General features: G+C 36.5%; 2 protein-coding genes across 2 annotated transcripts; both read left to right on the top strand.

Annotated features, from left to right (window-relative positions):
* The first annotated feature begins 998 nt into the window (after positions 1 to 998).
* On the top strand, positions 999 to 2,501 carry LOC106770341. The gene has a single exon (XM_014656155.1). It carries the CDS (start codon positions 999 to 1,001, stop codon positions 2,499 to 2,501), a length of 1,503 nt encoding a protein of 500 aa, XP_014511641.1.
* A 15,702-nt stretch (positions 2,502 to 18,203) lies between these two features.
* Positions 18,204 to 19,150, top strand: LOC106770339. The gene is made up of 2 exons (XM_014656154.1): positions 18,204 to 18,488; positions 18,668 to 19,150. The coding sequence occupies exons 1-2, from the start codon at positions 18,204 to 18,206 to the stop codon at positions 19,148 to 19,150; spliced, it is 768 nt and encodes a 255-aa protein (XP_014511640.1).
* Positions 19,151 to 23,221: the final 4,071 nt, after the last annotated feature.

The following is a 23,221-nucleotide window of genomic DNA, read 5'->3' as shown; positions in this document are numbered from 1 at the left end:
AAAGTTCATCTGATCATAGCTTTTTCTTTTAAGATCAAAATAAAATACATTGCATTGAGCTTTAACCAGGTTTTATAATTTTATTCTCAGTTTAAACTGTCTATTTTTATAGTTGTACTTTATAATAAATAAATTTATCTCATTGCAATCTATTTTTTTTACATGAATTTATTAACAATTCACTGTAAAAGAATAATAAAAACAATGACAAAAAAAATACAATTTCTCTATTTTTTTAATATAATTAAAATATGTTTGTTTAATATATTAAAAGTTCAATCTTTATCCATAATAGAAACTGTTAAATTAATTACAGCACATACCATCTCACAATCTTTCCATTGTTTGTGTTTTTTTTTTAGGGTTAAATATGTTTTTAGTCCCTATACTTTGGGGTGATTTTGGTTTTAGTCCCTCTTTCAAACTAAGGTCCAATTTAGTCCTTCAACTTTAGAAAACTCTGGTTTTAGTCCTTTTTACCAAATTTTTTTAACTTTATTTGTTGTTTCAAACCCGTTTCATTATAGTATTTGGATTGTTTACACTGTCTGACACACTTTTGTTTCAATGTTAACTGAAAAACGTGCTTGAAACAACAAATAAAGTTAAAAAAATTTGGTAAAAATGACTAAAACCAGAGTTTTCTAAAGTTGAAGGACTAAATTGGACCTTAGTTTGAAAGAGGGACTAAAACCAAAATCGCCCCAGAGTATAGGGACTAAAAACATATTTAACCCTTTTTTTTGTTGAGAGATTTAAAATGTAACTGTTAAAACTGTCATAACGGTCTTTGACTAGTTCCTTTAGTTTCAGCTTTATATACCGCAATATTGTATTTTTCACGTACGACTTAATAAAATTTTATTCCTTCTCTAAACCTCTGTTTTGATTACAAGCCTCTGCGTTTTGATCACTTACGATTAACAGTGGTATCCAAAGCATTTGTTTCGATCCAAGAAAATTCATAGTTTTTTGGTGACGATAGAAGAAGTGGTACGATGGCAAGTATGATGCACAACAATCTCCCAGTCTTCGACGGAAAAGACTTTGATGACTGGTGCGTTAAAATGGAGGCGATTCTTGGGTATCAAGAAGTTGATGAAGTCGTGAAACAGGGAATTAAAGAAACCAAAGAAGATGATACAGTAGCAGCCAAGAAACTTCGCAAAGAAGAGCGTCATATGGATTGCAAAGCTAGAATGCTTCTTCATCAATGCGTTTCTCCAACCATCTTTCAAAAGATCTCTAAAGCGTCTACTGCCAAGGAAGCCTGGGATATCCTCCAAGAAGGATATGGGAACACGGGAAAAGTCAAAGAGGTGCGANTACAAGCGTTANAGCGCCAATATGAGCTTNTGGGCATGGGCNNAGAAGAAACTGTNATAGAATACATGGGTAGAATTCAAACTCTTGTCAATGACATGAGAGCCTGCGGAAAAGTGGTAAAGGATAGAAAGCTCATCCAAAAAGTTTTGCGTAGTCTAACGCCACAGTATGATCATATAGTAATCACCATTGAAGAATGCAGAGATCTTGAAACGCTGAAAATTGAGGAATTACAGAACTCCCTCGTTGCCCATGAACAGAGACTGNTGGAAAGNAAAAATGTTGAGAAAGCANAAGCGACACAAGCAACGAATCAAGCTTTCCAAGCAAGAACAAAACCAGGTTTCAAGAACCGAGGCAGAGGTAGAGGAAGATCGCGTGGTGGTGGTGGCCCGCGTGGTGGTGGTGGCCGAAATGGAGAAAGAAATGTGACATACTCAGAACAAAGCGNTGAANAAAATGGAGAGAATGGAGGTAGCAGAGGCGGTAGATGTCCGAGAGGTAGAGGCAGAAAAGGCANAGATAAACGGAACATACAGTGTTACACCTGCAAGAAGTATGGTCACTACTCGTATGATTGCTGGCACAACGAGTCGGNCCAAAAGGGTAAAAGTAGTGATACTGCAAATCTGGCACAGGATGCCCATGATTCTGAATCTGAATTGGTGGTATTAATGGGTGTTGCAAGCAAAATCAGAAAAGTAGATAAAGATCTGATGACGAAGGACATGTGCTACAAGAATGTAGATTACACGTTACCTATAGACAACACAACACGGCTGAAAGACATGTCAAAGATAAAGGACAGNTGTTGTCAAACAGGTACACANAATAAATGCATTGAAATCGTGTCACATGCAGATGAAGGANAACATGCAATAGGAAAAATAAAGGACAGACGCGTTATGTTNANAAACTATAACCAAGACCATGCGGAGAATGATCAGAGTTGGTATCTCGACACGGGATGCTCCAACCACATGACTGGAAGAAGAGATTGGCTGGTTGAGTTAGATTCGAGGAAGAAAAGCAAGATAAGGTTTGCAGATGACAGCACGGTTATGGCAGAAGGAGTTGGCAAAATCTTGCTCACATGCAAGAATGGTGAAACTGCTTACATGGATGAAGTGTTGTTCGTTCCCACAATGAAGAGCAATTTACTATGTCTTGGATAGCTTCATGAAAAAGGCTACACCATGAATATGCACAACAACTCAATAGAAATTTTTGACAAACAAGATCGTCTGATAATCAAGGCTCCAATTGCCAAGAATCGAACATTCAAAGTTAATCTAAATGCTTCTACCATACAATGTCTATCGTCTATAGGCGTTGAAGATGAAAGCTGGAAGTGGCATTACAGACTAGGACACTTAAACTTTAAAAGTTTAAGCTTGCTAAATAGCAAGGATTTAGTAAAAGGAGTTCCAGTGATAACTGTTCCAGAGAAGCTGTGTGAAGAGTGTATTCTGGGCAAACAAACCAGATCAAGGTTTGGGAAATCTGCACCAAAACGAGCCAAACAGCCACTTGAAATCGTGCATGCAGATGTTTGTGGTCCATTTGAGACAACTACGTATGGAGGTAATAAATATTTTCTCCTCTTTGTTGATGAATGGACAAGAAAATTATGGGTATATCTGTTAAAAGAAAAAAAAGAAGTTTACTCATATTTTGTTAAATTCTGTGCATTTGTTGAGCGACAATCTGCCCTGCAAGTTAAGCTACTTCGAACTGATGGCGGGGGAGAGTTTAATTCAGGCGAGATGAACAAATTTTGTGAGGAAAAAGGAATTGTTCGTGAAGTTACAGCACCCTACACTCCACAGCACAATGGATTAGCCGAGAGGAGAAACAGAACTCTTGTGGAAATGACACGATGCCTGCTAAAAGGAAAAGATCTACCACACAATCTCTGGGAGAAGCGGTTGTTACAGCAGCCTACTTGCTGAATAGGTGCCCAACCAAAGCTTTAACAGACTCTACTCCTGAAGAGGCGTGGACTGGAGTTAAGCCATCAGTAAAACATCTAAAAATATTTGGATCAATCTGCCATAAACACATTCCAGATGAGAAGAGAAGAAAACTTGAAGACAAGAGTGAATCCTTAATACTAGTCGGATATCACAACACTGGTGCCTACAGGATGTACAACCCGAGAAAGAAAGAGATTGTAATCAGCAGGGATGTTATCATTGATGAATCAACAACTTATGATTGGAAAGAAATGGAATCAGGTTCAAGTTCTAGCAGAATAGTTCCCAGCTGGTTAGAAGATAGGAGAGTTGAAATTGGTGATCATACAACTACGAATGAAGAAGGTAACAACATCAGGAAATCACAACGAACCAGATTCCCTTCCACAAGACTAGTGGATCATGAGATCTACACTGACAGTGAAATTACAGAAACAGGTGAGATTTCTCATTGTGCATTTCTAGTTGATACAGAGGTACTATCTTGGGAACAAGCTATCAAAACAGAGAAATGGAAGGAAGCAATGGTAGAAGGATTGAAAGCAATTGAGAAGAATGGTACTTGGACAATGACAGAGTTGCCTGAACACAAACATCCGATAGAAGTCAAATGGATATTCAAGACAAAACTAAATTCAGACGGAAGCATCTCCAAGCTAAAGGCAAGATTGGTTGCAAAAGGCTTTCTCCAAAAGCCTGGAGTGGATTTTACAGACGTGTTTACACCAGTAGCAAGGTTAGAGACCGTAAGGCTTGTGGTAGCTATAGCAATTGTAAGAGGCTGGGAAATCTGTCAGATGGACGTAAAATCTGCCTTCTTAAATGGCCCGCTGGAAGAGGAAGTGTATGTGACACAACCTCCTAGATTTGTGAAGAAAGGTGAAGAATTGAAAGTGTTCAAGCTCAACAAGGCTCTGTACAGGCTAAGACAAGCTCCACGAGCCTGGAACACACACATCAATGCTTGGCTGACTAAGAATGGTTTTCAGAAGTGCACAGTTGAATTTGGAGTATATGTGAAGCAGTCAGGACAGCAAGGTACGATACTTATTTGTTTGTATGTTGATGATTTGTTAATAATAGGTAACAATGGAGAAGCAATTGACCAATTCAAAGCAAATATGAAAAGAGACTTTGAGATGACCGACCTTGGTAACCTAGGATATTTCCTCGACTTGGAATTTCATCGAACACCTGAAGGGATGTTTGTGCACCAAAAGAGGTACATTGGCGAAATCCTGAAACGCTTTGGCATGGAAAATTGCAATAGTGTGCACATACCTGTGATAGCCAGTATCAAACTGGATCTTCAACCCAGTGACAAGAAGATAGACGCTACTCTGTACAAGCAGATAGTTGGGTCACTCAGGTATGTGTGTAATAGTAGACCTGATATATGTTATAGTGTGGGATTGGTGAGCAGGTTTATGGGAGACCCTAGACAGACACATCTTTCAACTGCCAAGCACATTTTACGTTACCTAAAGGGAACTACAGAGTATGGTCTATTCTTTCCTAAGAGATTTGAAGGAGCTACAGGGAAATTGGAAGCTTGGTGCGACTCCGACTGGTGTGGAGACCAAACTGACAGGAGAAGCACTTTCGGATATGTCTTCAAGTATATGGGATCAGCGTTCAGCTGGTGCTCGAGAAAGGAAAACGTCGTGGCTTTGTCATCCTACGAGGCAGAATATGTTGCTTCTACTGAAACTGCACGCCAGAGCACATGGCTTGTCACGATGCTGGAAGAATTGTCAATTGAGTGTTGCAAACCAATCCAGCTTTGGGTCGACAACAAATCAGCAATCAGTTTAGCAAAAAAACCCTGTCTCACATGGCAGGAGTAAACACATTGAGACGAGGTTTCACTATCTAAGAGAACAGGTTAATAAAGGGAAACTTGAAATGATGCACTGTTCAACCGAAGAGCAAACTGCTGATATTCTTACCAAGGCTCTACGTCAAACTCGCTTTGAAGAACTTAGAGATAAACTTGGAGTTAAGAGATTTCAGTAGTTCCATTTTAAGAGGGGTGTGTTGAGAGATTTAAAATGTAACTGTTAAAACTGTCATAACGGTCTTTGACTAGTTCCTTTAGTTTCAGCTTTATATACCGCAATATTGTATTCTTTCACGTACGACTTAATAAAATTTTGTTCCTTCTCTAAACCTCTGTTTTGATTACAAGCCTCTTCGTTTTGATCACTTACGATTAACATTTTTTACAATACCTTTTCTTATTAAACTGTCATATTTTTGGCAGTAATTAATGCTGTCCAAAATGAGACAGCTAATATATTTGATAAGAAGAATGTGTTTTTTTTTTTTCCTTCTTTCTATATTGTGTGATTGGTCCATGGTAGTGTCATTTTGTCAAAAAATGTTATTTATGTATCATTATCCTTATTCTTAATTATGATATATGAATTTGAGTTAATGTTTTCATGATGCATTTAACGTGAGTTTATCTTTAACTAATTAGTGTATTTTTTTATCAGGTAAAAGATCAAATACTTGTTCTACCAAACTTACCTGCATGCTTTGTTAATGTGCTGGTTCAGTAACATTCCTAACAAATTATTTGAAAAAATGTAATAGTTTTATAAATTTATTTTATCAAAATGAAAATATCTAGAAATATAATAAACAATTTTAAAAAATAACCATATAAAATGATGTCGCACTTAAATTAATGAATAGATTATCTTTTAGAATAAGACAATTAACATTAAATTGTGAGATGTTTCTTCATTCTTCCTTTACTTTATTTTATTTTATTTGTAATGTGAAAATATTCTCCGAACACATGCAAAATAACATAATTAGGCTTTGTCACACATTACGTATTTATCACCATGAATACTATTAAAATTTTAGTGACGTCATTATTAAATTCATAAAAACATTGGTAAAAGTAATTTAATTATAATTAATTGTATTTTATATCATATAAATTTGGGATTGAAGGCATAAAACAACTTAAAAAGTTGCCTTAAGCCCACGGAAAAAGCGTATATATTTATATGCATTAAGAATAGGTAAAAGTTTTGAACGAATAATTAATTGCCCAAATACTTTCTTATGTGAGAGATTGGTCACATATCATAGCAAATTATTAATTAAAGCTTGAGGTTTCGAGGTTTATTAATGAAATCTTTGACTTTGTAAACATATTGTTCAATAGAGTTTTGCTATTAATTTCCAATATTATAGCAATAACATGTTGCGATTTATCAACTTAAATATAACATTTAAAGACATTTTATTTTGAAAAAAATCATCATTTTCATTTTACACTTTTTCATATTCTATTAGAATCATAACATTAATATGAACTACACACTACAAGATCTTCAAGAAATAACGGCAACCAAAAATAACGTTAAAGGCAAAAAACGACGTCACTACAAACTTTGCATTGGTCTTGGAAGACTGTTTATCTATATTTCCAAATATTTCATCCGTACTTTCAATTTCCAAAAATAACTTCAAAGATTATATTTTTAATTTACGAATTTTGAAATCAGTTAAAGGCATTTTCAAATGTTTTAAAGATTTTGAAATCTATTGCCTTTTAAAAATTCTTCAACGGATTTTGAAATCTGATAAAAAAAATTTCAACAAATTTTAAAATTTATTGAAGAAAAAATTCTTCAACGAATTTCGAAATTCGTTGAAACTTTAGAAAACCCTTCAACGAATGAGGAAAAATCCTTCAACGAATTTTGAAATCCGTTGAAACACAAAAGATAGAGTGTACGATTTTTTGAATTGCAAAGGATAGTTTTGAAAGTTTTTAAAAGAAAAAATTGAAGGTACAAGATGAAATGGTTAGAGGTGGAGGGAGAAACAGCCGTGTCGAAAAGGTTTTCCATAGAAAGAAGCCCAAAGCTAGCCTTTAGGAGTTTGTCCAACAAAGGCTAGCCTTTAGATACGTTGTCCAGAAAACTAACCTTTACATGCTTCTTCCATTAGATGTTAGTTTGGGTGTTATATAGCGTCGGCCAATTACATAAATGAATAAAAGATAAAAAAAATTATAGAAGTAGTGTCAACTAACCGATGCTAACATGATATAATACATTTAATAATAAAATGCACGTGCAAATAATAATAAAAATGTAAATTGCAGGGGTTGGAGCACAACAGCTGAGAATAAAATGCCAAATTGCATTGAACCAATTAAAATTTCTTGAACGGTCTATGTCCGAGCGTAACAACTGAAAGGTTTATATGAAGCAAATATATCTAACGCATTGAAACACTGTGCAGAAAAACGCATTCGAGCAGCAGGAATAAACAAAAGTAACACTTAAGCTAATAAATGGAACGCAACATTGCAGCTTGGCAGGACCGTTCAACTGAATGAATAAACTTCAAATGCCAAAAAAATGCGTGACAATGAAAATAAAATAGACGAACAAGTTGCAATCTAACCTTCAAAGCAAAAACGAACTTTCGTAATGTTGAACATAAAGAAAACGCAAATGAGGAAACAACAAAAATCAAACAAAAAGTGCTTCTAAGCGTGCACAAATTAAATGAACCCGTGAGCTGTTTCTAAGAAACCATCATCGTGCACCTCTTCTAAATAATCAAGTACCACTTCTACAAGAAATGAAAACTAATGCTACTGGACATCATCGTCCATTTCTCTCAATTACAAGTCGTGCACACCCTTCTTCACATTGTCTTCACGCTTCACTCTCTTCAACCGTAGCGCTCCATTGCAACCGCCTCCTATTCTTCAAGCCATGAAAACGTAAAAGCCCTCCTTCATATATGGTGGCTGCTCTAGCGAGACAACACCGTACCCTACTTGGATGCAACCATCTAGACGCCCCTTGCTGGATTCTCCAAATTCACTAGAAGCGTGAAGCTCGTGTCCTTCATTCACTTGTTGGACTTTGCTGTGTGCACCTTTTCAATCTGCTGCCATGGGCTGCGGAAAGATGTTGGACGCTGTTTTTCGTGTTCACCGTTTGTGGTTTCTCTAAGCACACACCTGCTCCTGCCTCCTAAGTTGCTAGCCAGACTGTGTGGACCGTGTTGGAGGCTGGACGTGAGCTGTTGGAGTGTTGTTGCTACTCGTTTGAAGTTGCTGGACGCACCTCCTTAATTGTGTGTGGCTGTTGCAGCCAACTCTTGCTTTGGGCCGTGAGTGAGGTCTTGTTGCTAGGTGCTTGCATGCTGGACCGTGAATGTGGATTACAGTAAGGAGGTGGCGTGTTGCAGCTGGATGCTTGCTGCAATGGGTTGTGCTACAATGTGTTGTTGCTTCAAAGACGTGCAACCTTTGTTTACTCCAAGCACTTGGACGCTACAGCTTTCCCATGGGCCATGAGCTGCCTGTTGTTTTTTTCCAATTGAAATTCCAAATTGAAAGCTTGTCTGCATGGAGTGCAACAGGGGCGTCCAACAGCGTGCAGTCCAACAGTGTGTAGTCTAGCAGCGTGCAGTCCTCTCTCATTTCACGTGCATCCCTCTTAACTTTGCTAGGCTGTGGCATGCTTCCTTAAGCAACTCCTTTTTTATTTCTTTCAGCCCATGTGCAACCCCTTTGCTGGACTATTTTTTGTAAGCACAAAATACAGTCCGTGATAGCAAGCTTACGGGTCGTGACACATTTTTCTTTAGCCCAAGTGATTCATTCAGCTTTTCTAAAAAATCCATCACCGCTTCATCTTGTGCTAGCAAATCGAAGTAGCGCGACAGCGTGTTCTTCACAATGCACGACGAATCAGTACATGCTTTTTATTGCAGACGTTTTTGTTTCTTCCAAATGTCCCAAATTGTATTTCCAAAATTTTCCCTGCAATTAATAATGCAAAAATTTAGCTCAAATAATTCAAATTAATTAAAATAAGAATTTCTGGTCAAATTAAGCACAATTAGCAAAAATGGGAAAATACCAGACATTTAAGCACAATTCCCTGATTAATTCTAGCACAATAAACTAACTGAAGTCAAGAAAATATTGACTCATCAAACACTCATCAATTAATTTCTCTTCCTCCTCATTCAAGTCTTCACATTCATCAATGAGATTTTTTCTAATGGAGAAGCACCATGCACTTTCTTCTCTTGCATCATACAAACGTCATCAATTATGTCAACTTGGAAACATGCTTTATCATCCTTAGTGTGTGACATGGCCTTAAACACATCAAAATTCACTTCTTCGTCTTGCACTCTTACTTTAAGCTTGCCATTCTCCACATCAATTAAAAATCTAGCAGTCTTCATGAACGGTCTCCCTAGAATGAGAGGCACATCTCCATTCTCCTCCATCTCCATTATAACAAAATCCACTGAAAATAAAAATTTGTCCACTTTCACCAACACATCTTCAACCACCCCATAAGGATATTTAAGAGACCTGTCCGCCAGTTGAACCGTCATTCTAGTAGGTTTGAGTTCCAAACCTTCAATCATTTTGAACATAGAAAGCGACATTAGATTAATGCTAGCTTCCAAATCAATCAAGACTCTTCCAACTTCCAAATCTCCTATGGTACACAGAATGGTGAAACTTCCTGGATCTTGAAATTTAGGAGGTAAGAATTTTTGTATGATTGCACTGCAATTTCCTTGCACTTCAATGGTCTCCTTCTCAATGTACTTTCTTTTCTTAGTGAGGAGCTCCTTAAAAAACTTTGCATATGAAGGCATTTGTTGTAGTGCTTCAGAAAAAGGTATGGTGATCTCTAGTTTCTTAAAGATTTCCATGAACCACTAAAGTTGTTTTTCTTTCTCCTTCCATGAATAAGTCTTTGGATAAGGAAGGGGTTTTTCAAAAATTTTTTCTTTTTTTCTCTCATCTACCTCTTTTTTTTTTCTCCCTCAATTCTCTCATTTTCTCTTTTCTCCTTTTCTTCATCCTCTCCTTTCTTTTTCCGCTCACTCTCTTCTTCCTCACTCATATTTTCTTTCTGTTTTCTCTCGATTTTTCTCTCATCCAACACTTTGTCATTTCTAGTAACAATGATCTTACACTCTTCCCTTTGATCCCCTCATACATTTCTCTCAAACTCCTTCATCTTGTTGACCAATTGCCTAATGTGCATCTCCATTCTTTTGAACACAGCCTTCATGCTCTTGCCATAAGATAAGCTCATTTTCATGGATTGTTGGAAAATTTCTTCAAGCTTCGTGGTCTTCTTAGGTGGAGTAGGTTGTTGTTGTCATTGAACCAGTGAAACATTCTGTATTTCTTGTGGCAATAGAGAAAGTTTCTTTATCACTTCTTCCAACTGTTGAGTGATAATCTTATGATGCTCAAGCAAGACGTCCTGAGATTGTAACTATAAGATTTCCTTCTGTTGAAGTAGATCTCCAGTTTCACTTTGCATCTCATTATCACCGGTAGCCATGCTGTCAATCAGCTCATAGGCTTCCTCTAAAGTCTTGCATTTGATATTACCTCTAGCTGATGCATCTAACATCAATTTCATATGAGAGCCACGACCTCCAAGGAAAAGAATAACTACCGCTGCTTTGTCAAAGCCATGTGTGGGTGTATTCCTGAACAAGCTCTTATATCTATCCCATGCTTGACCTAGAGTTTCTTCCATGCCCTATTGAAAAGAAGATATTTCTTGTTTACCTTTGTTTACCCTTGATTGAGGGAAATACTTATTCAGGAACTTTGCTACCACATCTTCCCACATAATGAAACTATTTTCAGGAACATAATTTAGCCACATCTTAACATTGCCTCCCAAAGAGAAGGGAAACAAGCTAAGTCTAAAGCTTCATCATGTACATCCTGAATCTTCACTGTATTGCATATCTCGTCAAATGTGGTCAGATGCTCATACGGATTTTCATGTGCTAATCCATTGAATTGATTGCTCTGCACAAAGTGAATAAGAGCATGCTTCATCTCCATATTGGTAGCATTTACCCTTGGCCTGACAATACTGTTAAAATGCAGAGGACTAGTGACTGTTGTATAGTCCTCTAGAGTACACCTCACTGGACGCATATTCCGATTACCAGCCATGTCTTCTGTTTCCTGATTTGTAAAGAGAGGTTATAATTTTTCCTGCTTCTAGTGCGAATTGTATCCTGCATACACAAGAAAACAAAACTCTAGAAAGCAATTGTTAGAACAAAACAAAAACAAAAATAAAAAAAATTCAATTCAAAGTTAATCAATAATCACACGAATAGAATAGTTAAACCACGAGTCCCCGACAACGATGCCAAAAACTTGTTATTGGACTGAATCGGCAAGTGTACCGAGTCGCACAAGTAATATAAAATGGTAAGACCAAGTATCGTATCCCAAAGGACTCTCAGCGTTGAACAATTGTGTGATAACAAGATTAATTAAGACTTAAAAATAAAAAGAGATAATTGGGTTTGGGATAAAATAATAAATAAAATAAAAATGCAATTGATCAATGGCAAAGAAGCATAGAGATGAACGAAGGTTGATTTATATGAGATGGGTATGTTGTTGGGGTTAGATTTCACCAAGTTCCCTCTCATGTATATAAGAATTCTTCTTTATGCATTAATGACAACGTCTCTCACTAAATTACCTACCCCGATCCCTTGGAGAATAAGTCTGTTCTTAATTACTAGTTCATACAATTCCTAGCATTCCTGGTAAAAAGATGTGAAGAACAAGAGATTAAGACGACCAAGACTCATACCCTCATCCTTGAGAAATATAACCCTTAGGAGTAATTCAACAAGAACCTGAATTGAAAGGAACATCCCGATACTCATGCAATTCATAAATCATGCTATTGTATAAGCAAGCATAGAAACAGATGAATTACTCTAACAATTAATGAAAAAACATATGGAATTAAGAATTAATTCAAATACATGAGAGTTTACAAGGTTACATCATTCTCCAACAACAAATAGAAATTAGTTCTCCAGAGACATGGAGGAACTCTATGAACAATGGAAGAAAGAATGATAATGAAAGCCTAAGGATTGGGAAAAGAGTGTATTGCTATGCACTTCTCTGCCAGGGATACAAAACCTAAAGCCCCAGGGTTCGTTAAATAGTTTTAGAAATGAGTAGAAATAGGCCATGGTCCAAAGGAATCAAAATAGAGCATAAAACTAGGCCGGATATGCGAAACTCGATGCTTGGACGGCCTAGGAGGCCACCTGGGCAGTGGACGGACCTCATGTAAGGCTCGAGCCTTCAATTGGACGCCTAAGCTTCGAGCCCTGCCGAATGGGCGCCAATTTTGGCCGCCCGAGTGGCCAACGTCGATTTTTGGCGGTGAAAAACTGCACTCTAGTTGACTTTAGATCTGCATTCTGGTTGACTAGTTGACTTTTCTGGTTGACTGTTGACTTTTTTGGTTGATTGGTTAACTTTTCTGCATTCAACTTTGACTTTTCAGCACTGCAACTGTCTGGTACTTTAATTCTTCCTTCAAATCATTCCAATAACCTACAAAATCAAGGGAATTTAGTGATAAATCATCAAGTATAACCTCAAATTTCTTATTCACAAAACTAAAGCAAAAGCATGAGTCCAGACAAGTTTCTAAGTGAAAAAGGGTGCTTTTAGTATCAAAATCACATTACAAATAACGGTGTTTTAAACCATTATCACTTGTTAAGACTCCGACAAGTGTACCGAATCGTATCAAGTAATATAAATGGTAAGACCAAGTATCGTTTTCCCTAGAGACTCATTGGCCTAAACAGTCGTGTGATTTGTTGATTATTTAAGACTTGAGAATGAAAATCATTGTGTTTATAATGCAAAAAGTAAATATGAATGCAAATGTTGATCAATTGACCAAAATAATGCGTAGGTGAATGGTTGATAAAATATGGAATGACTATGTTGTTGGGGTTTCCGACTTATCATATCCATTCTCATGTGTTTACGAATTCAACTCCTTCATTAATGTTAATGTCACTTTCTAATTTACTTTAAACCTGATGTGTCGGTGAAGAAAGCCTACTCTTAATTACTAGTTCATAATGTCTTGTATCCCTAGCAACTAATTATGCATTACATTCGCACAAAAGCTTAAAGGCAACCGATCCTCCTATTCCTATGTCTAGGTAATATTGCTTTCGGGAGAATATCCCCAGTTCTAGATTTCCCCGTATGTGTCCATATCGACAGAATCAGTGATCATGCAATTGAATGAGTTAGCATGCAAAGAGTGTAGAGTAAAAACCCTAACAATTATTGAATAAAGCATACAGATTAAAAATCAATTCAATACATGAGAGTTTCAAAGGATTACATCGTTTCCCCAACAACAATGGAGGTTTAGTTCACCATGGACATGGTGAAACTAGATGAATATAATTTAAAGAATGAAAGATAGAACCCTAAAATTTGTAGATTGGAGCTTCCGCATCCAAAATCCGCCTCCAAGGAGTGAAAAAAGTGTTTCTGCGCCTCTTTCTGTCAAAAGATAGACCCCCTAGGTCGTGTAAACCCTTATATAGATTATAAAAAAATAGCAGAAATGGGCCCAGCCCCACGTCGACAATGCTCAGTGCTGGAAATGGCACTCAGCGGTAGGTCCGACACTCACAATGACACTCAGCGGTGGTGCCCAGGCGTGAAACAGTGAACTCAACAGCAGATTCTGGCGCTCAGCGTTAGAAATGTTGCTCAGCGGTGACTGTGGTACTTGGATTAACCCTTAGCGATGACGCTTAAGCGTTAGACAAAGAACTCAACAACAAGCTTGGCGCTTAGCGGTGAAAATGGCGTTGAGCGGTGGTTGCGATTCTTCTTTTGTGCTATTTTTTTGCCTTTCCTGAGTCCAATTCCTTGCTACTTCAACTTCTTTCATCCAATTCATCTTAATTTCTGCCAAAACAAGGAAAACCAAGCATAAAACCAACAATACCACCTTCAACTCTCTTATTCTCTCAACTGAAGTAAAAACATAATTTCAAGCTAGTTTCTAAGTCATAAAGGGTGTTTTTAGCATCAAAATTAAGTATAAAAATAACAGTATTTTAACCGTTAACACAACCCCAAACTTAGAACTTTGCTTGTCCTCAAGCAAACAAGATGTAACTCAGTCTTCCACCAATCAATAATGGTTCAACACATTCCAACACTCTTTCTTTCAAGACAAGTAATCACTCAAGTTAGCTCATCAAACAAAATTCAGTCAAGATGTATACATGCCTTGATTTGAATCAACTCATCATGGTGTTCACACAATCACATAATATCCAATAGATGATATTCTCATAAATGGTCAATTAACTAAGCACAAATGTAATCATGTATTCATGGAATCATTCCTCACCAGATAAAATGCTTCACTCAATCACACAAGTGTTTCTAGAGGTCACTCCTTCCCTCTACTATCCAAATGTCACATAGAACAAAATTGCCTTTCATTTACCACAATCAAACATACTCACACACACATGTCATCACAAGGACTTTTCATGGCTTGTAGCGTGGTTGGGCTAAGAAGAAAAATTGGTTTTCCTGGATCACAAAATCCTTGAGTTAAGAGAGTCATTCATACATTTATCATTCAAGTTCAAACTCTCTTTAAACAACCAATCTCACTCATTCCCAACTTTCCCCTTTTTGCATTGAGTTTTTCTTTCTTTGCATTTTATCTTCTTTTCTTCTCATGCTTCCTCAACACTTAGCTCAATGCTTTTCTTTCTTTTTCAACTTTCCCAACAACCCCAAACTTGAACATTTATCAATACCACAAATGATTCTCAACTTAACTCAAGGTAGAGATTTTCAAAAGGGTTTTCATATTCTGTATCCGACTTAAGGTTCAAAAGGGTAGAACACATTGTGCTCTTTTGCATTTGGGTGAAAATCATGCATTGGCTAAGCAAGGGCTAATAAAAAATGGCCTTGATCATATGACATACGCATGCAATTCATTCAATCACAAAAACCTGGGCAACATCATTCATGCTTTCAAGAAGATAACAATCACTCACAACAAATACTCTGGAGCTCAAAACCTCACCTATAGGCTCATTCAACATTCCACATATTCTAAATACACATCTTGCTTAGCATCATAATCACAATCATAACATCATGCATCTGTTCACATAGCTTGTGAACAACCACCTATATATCAACATATAGTATAATCTCAACATCATCAATATCAAAGCATCATCAAGCAATACCTATCACATGCAAATCAATATCAGTCCACCACATCAGATATAGTTTCAAACTGAGTACATCAAACCTATACTACCACAGAAGCAAATAAGTTCAATAATACCAAACAGGTTTAGAAAACTAGGTTGCCTCCTAACAAGTGCTTCTTTAACGTCACTAGCTTGACCCAATAAGCTCAGGGATCCACCAACTTCATTACTGAGGAAAGACGTTCAACTTCTCCTCCCAAATAATTCTGGAGTTGTTTACCATTCATCACCCAACTTCTCTGTGGATCACTAACAGTTAGGTCCACCAATTCAATTGCTCCATGAGGACGCATGTTCTTTACTACGAATGGCCCTGACCATTTTGAATTCAACTTTCTAGGAAACAGCTTCAACCGTGAATTAAACAATAACACCTACTGCCACTTTATTGAAAACCCTCTTGATCAACTTCCTGTCATGATAGAATTTTACCTTTTCTTTATAACTCCTAAAGGAGTCATACGCATGCAACCGCATCTCGTCAAGCTCTAGCATATACCTTCTGCATTTACTCTGAGTATCATAGGGATCAAAATTCAGAAATTTCAGAGCCCACAAAGCTTTATGCTCCATCTCCACTGGCATATGACATGCTTTCCCATACACTAACTGAAAAGGTGACAAACCCATGGATGTCTTCATAGTCGTCCTATATCCCCAAAAAGAACCATCCAGTTTCTGTGACCAATCCTTCCTTGATGAAGCAACTGTTTTCTCCAAGATCCTCTTTATCTCCCTGTTAGACACTTCAGCTTGGCCATTTGTCTGTAGATGATAAGGTGCAACCACCTTATGTCTTACACCATAATGTTTCAATATATTATAATTTATAAATTATAATAAAATGTGTAACCTGACAAAGTTGAACGTAGGAGTGAACCTTCCTGTGCAGGATATTTTCACTCACAAAAGTATGAATTAAATAAAATAAAGTAAACACTTTAATATATTATAATTTATAAATTATAATGAGAAGTCATCGAAACATGACAAGTTTGAACGTAGGACTGAACCTTCTTGTACAGGATATTTTTACTCACAAAATATGAGTTAAACAAAATGAAGTAAACGCTTCAATATATTATAATTTATAAATTAAAAAATATCGAAGCTTTTACTTAACACATATTTTTGTGAGTAAAAATGTCATGTTTAGGAAGGTTCATACCTACGTTCAACCTTGTTAAGTTCTAATAACTTTTCATTATAAATTCTAAACCAAATAAAGTAAACGATTTAATATTTTATAATTTATAATTTATAATTAAAAGCCAATAGAGCTTGACAAAGTTGACCGTAGGACTGAACCTTCCTGTGCATAATATTTTTGCTCACAAAAATACGCGTTAAACAAAATAAAGTAAGCGTTATAATATTTATAATTTATAATTTATAATTAAAAGCGAATAGAACGTAGGACTGAACCTTCTTGTGCATGATATTTTGGCTCACAAAAGTATGTGTTAAACCAAATAAAGTAAACACTTTAATATTTTATAATTTATAATTAAAAGCGAATAGAACTTGACAAGGTTGAACGTAAAACTGAACCTTGTTGTGCATGATATTTTTGCTCAATAAAACATGTGTTAAACAAAATAAAGTAAAAGCTTTAATATTTTATAATTTATAATTAAAAGCAAATAGAACCTGACAAGGTTGACTGTAGGACTGAACCTACCTTCTTGTTCATGATATTTTTGCTCACAAAAATATTCGTTAAACAAAATAAAGTAAATGCTTTAATATTTTATAATTTATAATTAAAAGCGAATAGAACCTGAACCCATAATATTTTTACTCACAAAAATATGAGTTAAACAAAATAAAGTTAACACATCAATATATTATAATTATAATTTATAAATTATAATGAAAAGTCATTAGAACCTGACATGGTTGAACGTAAGACTAAATCTTCCTGTGCAGGATATTTTTACTCACAAAAATATGAGTTAAACAAAATATTTAATATTTTATTTTTATAAATTATTATGAAATTTTTTGCTCTTGTTGCAAAACCTGGTATTGATCCGAAGTAGCGATATCGAGAGCAAGCGCGCGTCTAGTTCCTCGTGGTTTCATGGGGATGCCGCTTGGCCCCACGGTGGGCGCCAAAATGTTTCGGTTGAATTGGTATGAGGGTCGGTCACCTTTCCTTGCTTTGTATTAAATGTTTCCTGTTTTATGATTACTGTTACTTAATAGGAGTTTTTATTGTTAGGTTTTGTTTTGCTGTTACCCGTTAGGGATTTTCTACCAAAAATCCCCCTTCTTCCTTTTGTGTTTCAGGAACCCTATATATTTAGGATTCTTCCCCCTTTTCTCTTTAGTATAATATAGAAATAATATTCAGTGTTTAAAATTCTTACCTTTTCTCTTCCTGGGTTGCATTCTCCTTCTTTCACAGCACCTTGGTTTTGCTTCTCCAAAGATCGTGACTCTGCCTTGGACATCTCCAGAGTCTTCGCTGCAACCACACACACAAGTCTCTCTCTTCATTTTGTCCTTTCTATCACTTTAATATGGTACCAAAGCAGGTCTAGTACCTGTTCTGCCTCTGCTGCGCTCTGTTCTTGGCTTCTTTTATGCTTTCTTGGCTGTTCTTGAATCATGGAATACACAGACTAGACCAACAACCCTTCCAGCCCATTCTATCTACACCTTGGAGAGAATCCTGACCTCACTCTCATTTCTCAGGTCCTTAATGAGACCAATTATGCTTCTTGGAGTAGAAACATGAGAAGAGCTTTACTCTCCAAGAACAAGTTAAAATTCATTGATGGAGGGATCAAAACACCCCAGAGAGATGATCCTCTTTTTGATTCCTGGGAGAGATGCAAATTGATGGTGCTTTCTTGGATCATCAAGACTCTCTCACCACAAATTGGAGAAAGTGTTATATATGTGGAGGATGCAAAAGAGTTATGGGAAGAACTTAAAGAACGGTTTTCTAAAGGGGACTACTTCAAGATTTCTGATTTGCTTCAAGAAATACACTCCATCAAACAGGGAGAGAGAACAGTTAGTCAATTTTTCACTGATCTAAAAATCTTATGGGAAGAATTGGAGTCTCTTAGACCCATACCTTGCTGCACATGTAAAATTCCTTGCAGCTATGACTTATCGAAGATTTTTCACAAATACAGAGAAATGGAGCATGTTGTTTGCTTCTTGAAAGGTTTGAATGATTCCTACAATAGTGTGAGAACACAGTTTTTCTAATGGAACCCCTCCCTAATATTAATCGTGTCTTTTCCCTCATCATACAACAAGAAAGGCAAGAAAGACATGATTCTGGATTCAACAACCAAAATACTGAAATAAAGGTCCTTGCCAACACTACTGACAAGCAGAATCAGTGGAGAAATTATCAGAATTGGAAACCTAATGAACGTGGAAATGGGTCTCGCAGTCAAGGAAGAGGAAGAAGAAGAAATTCAAACTATGGAAAACAATGTTCCTACTGCCATAAGATGAACCACATAGCGGATGAATGTTATTCCAAGCATGGATATCCCCCTTGGTATAAAAAAGGGGATAACAGCAACCAAGAAAAGGGAGGACAAAATGAATGGAATTCTGTCAATTCTGCCTCTGCAGAATCACATCCTAAATCTGCCCAGATCAGCACTAATTCTGCTCCTAATACTTTTACTTCAGAACAAATGCAGAAGATATTATAAATGATAGAAAAGGCTACCAATCCTTCTCACAACATCAGTCCAATTCAAAGAAACACCATAGAGGGTAAGCAAGGTATGTTTTCCTGGATTGTGGACACAAGGGCCACTGATCATGTGACCCATGACAAAAACAACTTTGCAACTTTTCACAAAATTAAACCTATATCAGTTATACTGCTAAATAATGACATTGTCACTACCTATTATGCTGGAACAATTCAATTTTCTAGGGATTTTATTATCTTCAATGTTTTATACATACCTGGATTTTCTTTCAACCTAATATATGTCCAAAGTTTAACCAGGGACATACATTGTACACTGACTTTTTCCTCCAAGTTGTGTCAAATACAGGACAACTCTACATTGAAGATGATTGGATGTGCTAATGTCTACAATGGCCTCTACTACTTGCAATCTTTCCCTGTCTCTGACCAAGATTTAACTATGAAGATTGTTTTCTCTTATGAACATGTAAACATAAACTTGTGGCATTATAGGCTAGGCCATCCTGGACACAGAATTGTTGAAAAGATATGCGAAAATTTTCCTTATGTTCAAATTGCTTCTAATGATGCTTTTGATATATGTCATTATGCTAAACAACACAGACTGCCCTTTCCTAAAAGTGTTTCTGTATCAACTAATTGCTTTGAGATTATACACTGTGATGTATGGGGACCTATCTCCATTCCCTCTATTGATGGGCATAAATACTTTCTCACCATAGTTGATGATTGTAGTAGACACACATGGGCTTTCCTTATGCAGAATAAAGGTCAGGCTAGGGATTTATTGCAAAGTTTCATTGTTAAAGTTAAGACTCAATTTGACAAAACCATTAAGATCATTAGAACTGATAACGGACCTGAGTTTAATTGTTCAAATATGTATGATTCTCATGGCATTGAACATCAAACTAGTTGTGTTGAAACTCCACAACAAAATTCTGTTGTGGAGCGAAAACACCAACATATATTGAATGTAACTCGTAGCTTGCTTTTTCAATCAAATATTCCCTATGCTTATTGGTCCTATGCTGTTTCCCATGCCATATACTTAATGAATAGGCTTCCATCTTCTGTTATTAATGGAAGAACTCCTTTTGAAGTGTTATACGATAACCCTCCTACCTATCTAAACTTAAAGGTCTTTGGTTGTTTATGCTTGCTTCTACTTTGGAAAATAACAGAAGTAAGTCTGACTCTAGAGCTAGAAAAGGTATTTTTCTAGGATATAAAAATGGTATGAAGGGTTACATTATTCTTGACATTAACACTAGAGAAATCTTTATACGTAGAAATGTGATATTTTATGAGGATGTTTTCCCATACAGAAGTGAACAAAACAATAAAGAAGCTCATAGTAATAAATAAGATAAAATGGCTTTTCTTGATGATATGTCTTGCAGCTATGATTCTGTAAACAGGCAAAACCTGACTGAGAATGGCAGAAGTGAACAAAACACCACTGAGAATGTCAATACCAGTGCTAAAACACTTACCCTATGGAGAATGAGGAAGTTCACAGCCAAAGAAGATCAAATAGAATTAAGAAAACTCCTGAATACTTAAGAGATTACATTCTTGAAGATGATCAGCCTTCATCTGCATCTCTATGTATCAAAAATGGTTTGAAAACTCCTTATCCTATCTCTAATGTTTTATCTTATGGGTCTTTGTCTGAAAAACACTTAAAATACACCTTGTCTTTAACTGCCAGCAATGAACCCAATTCATATGATGAAGCTAGAAATAGTCCTGAATGGATAGATGCTATGCAAAAGGAAATTAAAGCCTTGCAGGACAATGGCACATGGTTTTTAACTCAACTTCCTACTGGAAAGAAACCTATTGGGTGTAGATGGGTTTACAAAATCAAATATAAAATTGATGGTACTGTGGAAAGATATCAGGCCCGTTTGGTGGCAAAAGGCTATACTCAACAAGAAGGAATAGATTTTATGGACACCTTTTCTCCTGTTGCTAAGCTTACATCTGTCAGATTGTTGCTAGCCCTTGCTTCCTCAAAGAACTGGTTCCTACACCAACTTGATGTAGATAATTCTTTTCTACATGGGGATCTAAATGAAGATGTCTATATGGAAGCTCCACCCGGTCTAGATGCTGACACTAAATGATAGGTTTGCAAACTGACTAAGTCTCTTTATGGCCTAAAACAGGCCAGTAGGCAGTGGTTTGACAAACTCTCTACTTTTCTCATTTCTAAAAATTACATCCAATCAAAATCCGATCACTCTCTCTTCATCAAAAGAACATCTACAAATTTTACTGCTTTACTTGTGTATGTAGATGATGTTGTTTTAGTAGGGAACTCTATGGCTGAAATTACTTACATAAAGACTCTTTTACATCATCAATTTCGTATAAAAGATCTGGGAGAACTCAAATACTTCCTTGGATTTGAAGTTGCTAGGTCTAAGAGGGGAATACATCTTTGTCAAAGAAAATATGCTCTTGACATCCTTGAAGAAATAGGAATGCTGGGGAGCAAGCCTTGTTCTACCCCCTTTCTGAGCAACACAAATTCTTTATACAAAACTGAAAATTACTTGGATAATCCTAGTCTTTATCGCAGATTGATTGGGAAGTTACTCATCTTACTAACACTAGACCTGATTTGTGTTTTACTATCAATCTTCTAAGTCGGTTTATGCAAGAACCTACTAGTCACCATTATCAAGCTCTGCAGCATGTTCTAAGATACATAAAGTCCAGCCCTTCAGAAGGACTCTTCTTTGCTGCTGACTCTGACATCCAAATAAAGGCCTTTAGTGATTCTGATTGGGCTACGTGTCCTAACACCCCCATCCACTACTGGATTTTGCATTTTCCTAGGTTCCTCCCTCATCTCATGGAAATCGAAGAAACAAAATACTGTTTCGAGATCCTCAACAGAAGCTGAGTATCGTGCTCTCGCTGCCACTGTATGTGAAATACAGTGGCTTCACTACCTTTTACAGGATCTTCACATTCAACCTACTGCTACAGCTGTTCTTTATTACGACAACAACTCTGCCAGGCATATAGCACACAACCAGAGTTTTCACGAACGGACAAAACACATTGAACTGGACTGTCATGTTGTGAGAGAGAAGATTCAAGCGAAACTTCTACATCTCCTCCCTATTCAATCGGAAAAACAACTTGCCGATATTTTCACTAAGTTCTCTCACCGTGTTCATTTCAGATCTATCATCCCTAAGCTTGGATTAGTCAGTATACACCATCCAGCTTGAGGGGAGACTATTAAATGTTTCCTGTTTTATGATTATTGTTACTTAATAGGAGTTTTTATTGTTAGGTTTTGTTTTGCTGTTACCCGTTAGGGATTTTCTACCAAAAATCCCCCTTCTTCTTTTTGTGTTTCAGGAACCCCATATATTTAGGGTTCTTCCCCCTTTTCTCTTCAGTACAATATAGAAATAATATTCAGTGTTTAAAGTTCTTACCTTTTCTCTTCCTGGGTCGCATTCTCCTTCTTTCACAACACCTTGGTTTTGCTTCTCCAGAGATCGCGACTCTGCCTTGGACATCTCCAGAGTCTTCGCTGTAACCACACACACAAGTCTCTCTCTTCGTTTTGTCCTTTCTGTCACTTTAATACTTTGCTTTATGCTTCGATCGTCTAATGCTCTTATAGAACGCAATCAACCCCGATGAGTTGTTGACATGCATAAAACACTCTAACGCTCAAGTCAGATATGTTTCATAAAGAGGTCACTATTTTACTAGAATAGAAAAGAATGTCTTTACCTATATTTATAGGACTTATGGCAGCCAAATCCATTGATTAATCATCAATAAAGTATATTACATTTCATATAGTACAATAAGTAATAAACTCTTCCATAAAAAGAGGAATTCTCAATTCCTTCTAGAAAAAAAAATGGAAGTGTACTTAGATTGATCCAAATTATTAACATATGCTATTCATGCTCAGTCGTTTCGATTACAATAAAAATTAAGGTTAAATATATGTTTTAGTCCTCATATTTATTCCTCATTCTCAATTAGGTCCTCATTTTTTTTTTGTCCCAATTGCATCCTA

This window comes from Vigna radiata, chromosome 8, assembly GCF_000741045.1.
Source record: "Vigna radiata var. radiata cultivar VC1973A chromosome 8, Vradiata_ver6, whole genome shotgun sequence".
Taxonomy (NCBI): Eukaryota; Viridiplantae; Streptophyta; class Magnoliopsida; order Fabales; family Fabaceae; genus Vigna; species Vigna radiata.
Note: the sequence above shows the minus strand (reverse complement) of the source record. Positions and strands in the feature narration are given on the sequence as shown.